The 5,162-nt window shown below is 35.5% G+C and overlaps 1 protein-coding gene across 1 annotated transcript; it reads left to right on the forward strand.

Moving 5' to 3' along the window:
• Window positions 1–429: 429 nt before the first annotated feature.
• On the forward strand, window positions 430–3,330 carry LOC130731035 (uncharacterized). Its single transcript, XM_057583222.1, has 5 exons — window positions 430–1,079; window positions 1,181–1,276; window positions 2,248–2,875; window positions 2,952–3,008; window positions 3,085–3,330. The coding sequence occupies exons 1-4, from the start codon at window positions 1,039–1,041 to the stop codon at window positions 2,958–2,960; spliced, it is 774 nt and encodes a 257-aa protein (XP_057439205.1). The 5' UTR covers window positions 430–1,038; the 3' UTR covers window positions 2,961–3,008; window positions 3,085–3,330.
• The last annotated feature ends 1,832 nt before the right edge of the window (window positions 3,331–5,162 follow it).

A 5,162-nucleotide genomic window follows, 5' to 3' on the forward strand; every position in this document is an offset into this window, starting at 1 on the left:
ATAGAAAAGAAAATGTTATAGAGTAAACACAAATTTTAATGTCCTTTTTTCTCTTTTGGAACAATAAAAAACATAGAGAAGAGAAAATGTATGGTATACAAAATATTTTTTCCTATCATCATCATATGAAAAGAAAATGTAAGGAGAGAAGTATTTTGCCTCACTTTATTTTATAGTTTATAGTAAGTATTAAAAATGCACAATAATCATTATTTAATAATATTTCTAAAATTATATTTTTTTTTGGTAAAAAGTTGATCATCATATATAATTTTTAATTAATAGTAATTATGTCAATTAGATGCCACTACATATTCATTTTATACTTCCAATTCAATTCAATTTAATTTTGTGATTGTAAATACTCTCTGACTCCACTTCTCTCTCTAGGAACCCAATTTGCTCTCCATCTATAAAATCCCGATGGCTTCTCTACAACCTTTACTAGTCTAATCTCCTTCTCTCTCTCTCTCTCTCTCTCTCTAATGAGCCCAATTTGTTCCACAACCTTTACTAGTCTCCTTCTTCCAATTCGCTCTCTGTACAGAACCCAATTTGGTCTCCACCTTTAAAATCCATATATGGCTTCTCAACACCCTTTACTAGTCTTCTTCTCCCACATCTCTCTCTCTAGGGAACCCAATTTGGTCTCCACCTCTAAGATCCCTATGGCTTCTCCAAAACCTTTCCTTGATCCTTGTAATTCGCGGTTTGGATTGGCCAGTGTGAAGCTCCGGGAAGCTCCGGCAGGGTTTGGATCCAATTCACCAAGGAGAGAGAAGACTCTAGATCTATTTGGTCAACGTCAATAGTTCTGAGAGAGTTTCAAACAAAAACAGGATACTGGGCAAGTATCAGTTTTTTTTTTTTTACTTTTTGGGTTTGTAACGTTTTAATTTTTTTTGGGCTTAGGCCTCTGTGGGCCTGTATTACAATTTTGTACCTTATTGCATTTGTTTTTATCCCTGCATTTCATGTAAGCATACTCTTCAAAGGTTGCGTTCCTTCATCGTTCCTTCTTCTACCTTTCAATCGAAAATGAGCTCCATCATCCTGATGAAGTCACTTTCATTGGTCAGGTGAGAAGCTTTCATTGTCTGTTTTCTTCATCTATGCTTTGCATATTTAGTGTTCTTGTTTTCGTTACTTATTTTTATTCCTTTTAATCTTTTATCTGCAGAAAATGCAGATTTCTCTCTGCATATGGAGGAAGGTTTCCAGTTCGTGCTTATGCAGCTCCTGCACCTACTTTTGAGCCATATGTGGCTCAATCCAGGTTTTCTTCACTCCCTTTCTTCCCGTTTAGGTTTATGAGGTTTCTTTCTGATTTGCTTCTGTTAGTTTTAGGGTTTCGGATTTATTTAATTTTCCAATTTTTGTCTTCATTTCTATGCTTTTGGTTGTTTTCTGGGTGATTTGATATTGATAGGTTTAGGGTTTTTGTTGCATCTTATTTTTTTAAATCACTTTTTCATTTTTTTAATAGATTTCTGAGGTGATTTCTTTTTTCGGTTGACTATTTCTTTTGTTTTCAATTGACTTTTGTTACGATAATTTACTCATCAATCCACTGAGAACTGGTATTCCATTGATTGTTTTTATTCTAAATATCATTTATTGCACTAGGTACCTTGATTCTTCTTCTTAGACCTATTTCGGCTACACTATTTTTTTTTTTGTTTTCAATTGACTTTTGTTTCAATAATTTACTCATCAATCTACTGAGAACAGGTATTCCATTGATTGTTTTTATTCTAAATATCATTTATTGCCCGAGGTACCTTGATTCTTCTTCTTAGACCTATTTCGGCTACACTATTTTTTTTTTTGTTTTCAATTGACTTTTGTTTCAATAATTTACTCATCAATCCACTGAGAACTGGTATTCCATTGATTGTTTTTATTCTAAATTTCTCTTATTGCACTATTTAATTTTGTTCTATTTCTTAATCTGCTGCAAAGACCTATTTCAGCTTCTCTATTTCTTTTGTTTTCAATTGACTTTTATTTCGATAATTTACTCTTCAATCCACTGAGAAATGGTATTCCATTGATTGTTTTATTCTAAATTTCATTTATTGCACTAGGTACATTGGTTCTACTTCTTAATTTGCTGCCAAGACCTATTTCAGCTTCACTATGTCTTTTGTTTTCAATTGACTTTTATTTTGATATTTTACTCTTCAATCCACTGTGAACTTGTATTCCATTGATTGTTTTTATTCTAAATTTCATTTATTGCACTAGGTACCTTGGTTCTACTTCTATATCAGATGAACATCCATCTTTTGAACCTTCCTCTATGAAGACGTTTGTCGAACCATCTGCCTTTGATAGTTTCAAGGCTCATCAGGCAGCGCATGTTATAGTTATGCTGCACCTTAAGCCGTCTATTTTGGGTGATTTGGTCTTCCGAAATGAACTTACTATTCCGGCTGAGAAATCTGATCTGCTAAATGGTCTTTGCTGCATGAGTCGTTATTCATTATTTCCCTCTGATAGCGTTACGAAGAAGGATCTTCGTAACCGTTTATGCATTCTGGTTGCTGGATATGTGGGCGAAGAGATGTCTTTTGGGCCTAATTTTGTCACGACACGTTCTAAATTAGATTTCAAAGCTGGAATGAACTTAGCTTGGTATATGGTTTCTGAGTTTGCTTTTGGGGAATTTGGTCCCGGTTCGTTTTCTGACAGAAGCTGCGTCTCTGATCAAAATTTATATTCTATGGAGAAAGCGGCGAGACATTTGCTTGCCGATGCTGTGAGGGTAGCTCGTCAGTGCCTTATTCAACATTTATCTCAGTTTCATTCTATTGCTAAAGCTATTGGCCGCGGTGAGGTTCCTACTCCCGAAAATGTTGACAAGTTAACCAGTGTAAGTTTTTATTTTGTTGTGAAATTTATTTGTGTGGCTTTGAGATTTGTATTAACTGGGTTGTTTGTCTTTTCAGGGATGTTGATAATTTTGCTGATTTACATGGGAATCTATAGTTTGCTGCTTAACCAGGGTAAGTTTTTATTTTGTTGTTAAATTTATTTGTGTGGCTTTGAGATTTGTATTAACTGGGTTGTTTGTCTTTTCAGGGATGTTGATAATTTTGCTGATTTACATGGGAATCTATAGTTTGCTGCTAACAAGACAATTTTAGTTTTTTGTTAATGTTTTTTTTGTAATTAAGTAAAACAGTGTTTACTGATGTGATTTTTAGCTTTGGAATTAAGGATTCACTCATTGCAATAGCAGGGTGTGTTTACTGATGTGATTTTCATCATTGTATTTGGTTCAAGTTGATTCATCACATTAATACTCTAATTTAGGGTTCATAGCAATTTGTGTGTTCACTGATGTGATTTTTTTTATTTGTATTTGGTTCTGGCTGATTCTCCACATTGCTGCTCTAAATTAGGTTTCATTGGTTCTCTCACGAAATTGAGAGAGCGAGAAAGTGTGAGAAAATTAACAGGAAAATCTGAGATAATTTCTGTTATGCAGAGTTGATTTTGATGCATAGTTGTTGCTATGATTTCATGCGATCGTGGATTGCTAGTTGAATCTGTAACTTCAGTCTGGTCAGATTCTGTTATAACTGAACACGTCACAGAACTCTACAACTGCACGAGCTAGCATAAAGCTACATGAGCTGACTGAAGCTTAACACCGACACTTACTGCATTACAGTAATTTAGATATAACGCAGTCACTCTGATATTTGCAGAAAAATAGTTGGAAATTTGGAGGATCTGGTTTGAGAATCAAATGTTAAAATGTAACAATTGTATATGATAATGTTCTAAGATAGTGGCTATGATAGTTTATTTTTTGAAGGATGACTTTGGTGTGGCCTATTGTAATCTAAGTTAGTGGCGATGTTTTGTTAATCCTCGAGAGAGTGTTGATTTGAAAATTGATCATTGTATTAGCTGAGATAAATGAGTTACGTATACATATAAATACACTTAGTGCTACCTACTTAGCAGTAACAGTTACAACCATAACAACTTTCTAACTTTGATAACTAACTAGTAACTAACTCTATAACAACTATACTACCTCCTAATAATCCTCCTCAAGATGGAGAATAAATGTTTTCTATTCCCATCTTGGAGATCAAAGTTTGAAAAACACCTGAAGAGACAGCCTTGGTAAACAAGTCTGCAAGCTGATGTTGAGACTTGATTGGAACTAGTCTTATGATCCCTGAGTTCTCCTTCTCGCTTACATAGTGAAGATCAATCTCTATATGCTTTGTTCTTTCGCGGAAGGAAGGATTAGAAGCCAGGTGAATTGCAGATTGATTTTCACAAAACACCAATGTAGGTCTTGGAGGCTGAATCAATAGCAAAATCCTTGAGCAAAGAACAAAGCCATGTAACTTCACTAGTCACATTAGCTAGTGCCCTGTATTCAGCCTCTTCCGAGGTTCTAGATACCGTTGGTTGTTTTTATTTCCACGAAATTAAGTAGGTGCCCGGAAATACACACTGCCCACTTGTTGAACGCCTTGTATCCACACAATTTGCCCGATTTCAGCATCAGCATAAGCCTTCGAGGACAGTGGTGAATCTGCTGCAAACAAACGACCTTGTCCAGTGGTTCCTTTCAAATATTTCAGCAAATGATGGATGGCTGTTAGAAGAGGAGTTCTGGGGGCATCCATATACTGGCTTAGTTTATTCACAGTGAATGAAATATCTGGTCTAGAGATAGTCAGATACAATAGTCTCCCTATAAGCCTCCTGTATAACGTTTTATCAGGTAGAAGATCGCCTTCTGTTTTGCTAACTTCATGTGAGGATCCATAGGAAGAGTAACAGGCTTAGAATCCAGGAAACCTGTGTCCTCCAGCAAGGGTGCTGTATATTTCCGTTAGCAGAATAAAATTCCTTTTGTAAAATGTGCTAGCTCAATCCCAGAAAATACTGCAACTTTCCCAGGACCCTCAATTTAAAAAGATGCTGGAGTTGGTTCTGAATCTTAGAAATTCTGTCAGGATTGGGCCCTGCAACTATAATATCGTCGACATACACAAGAAGAGCCACAAAATCAGAACCTGAGCCAATAGTAAAAAGAGAGTAGTCTGATCTAGATTGTCTGAAGCCAAGAGTGAGGAGTGAAGAAGAGAACTTATCAAACCATTGCCGTGACACTTGTTTAAGCCATA

The sequence above is a fragment of the Lotus japonicus genome, chromosome 1 (genome assembly GCF_012489685.1).
Source record: "Lotus japonicus ecotype B-129 chromosome 1, LjGifu_v1.2".
NCBI lineage: Eukaryota > Viridiplantae > Streptophyta > Magnoliopsida > Fabales > Fabaceae > Lotus > Lotus japonicus.

Coding starts and splice junctions, on each gene's coding strand:
- LOC130731035 (XM_057583222.1), top strand. CDS start 1,039: ATGAGCTCCATCATCCTGATGAAGTCACTTTCATTGGTCAG. Junction 1,080..1,180: donor AAGTCACTTTCATTGGTCAG/GTGAGAAGCTTT, acceptor TTTTATCTGCAG/AAAATGCAGATTTCTCTCTG. Junction 1,277..2,247: donor CCATATGTGGCTCAATCCAG/GTTTTCTTCACT, acceptor TTATTGCACTAG/GTACCTTGGTTCTACTTCTA.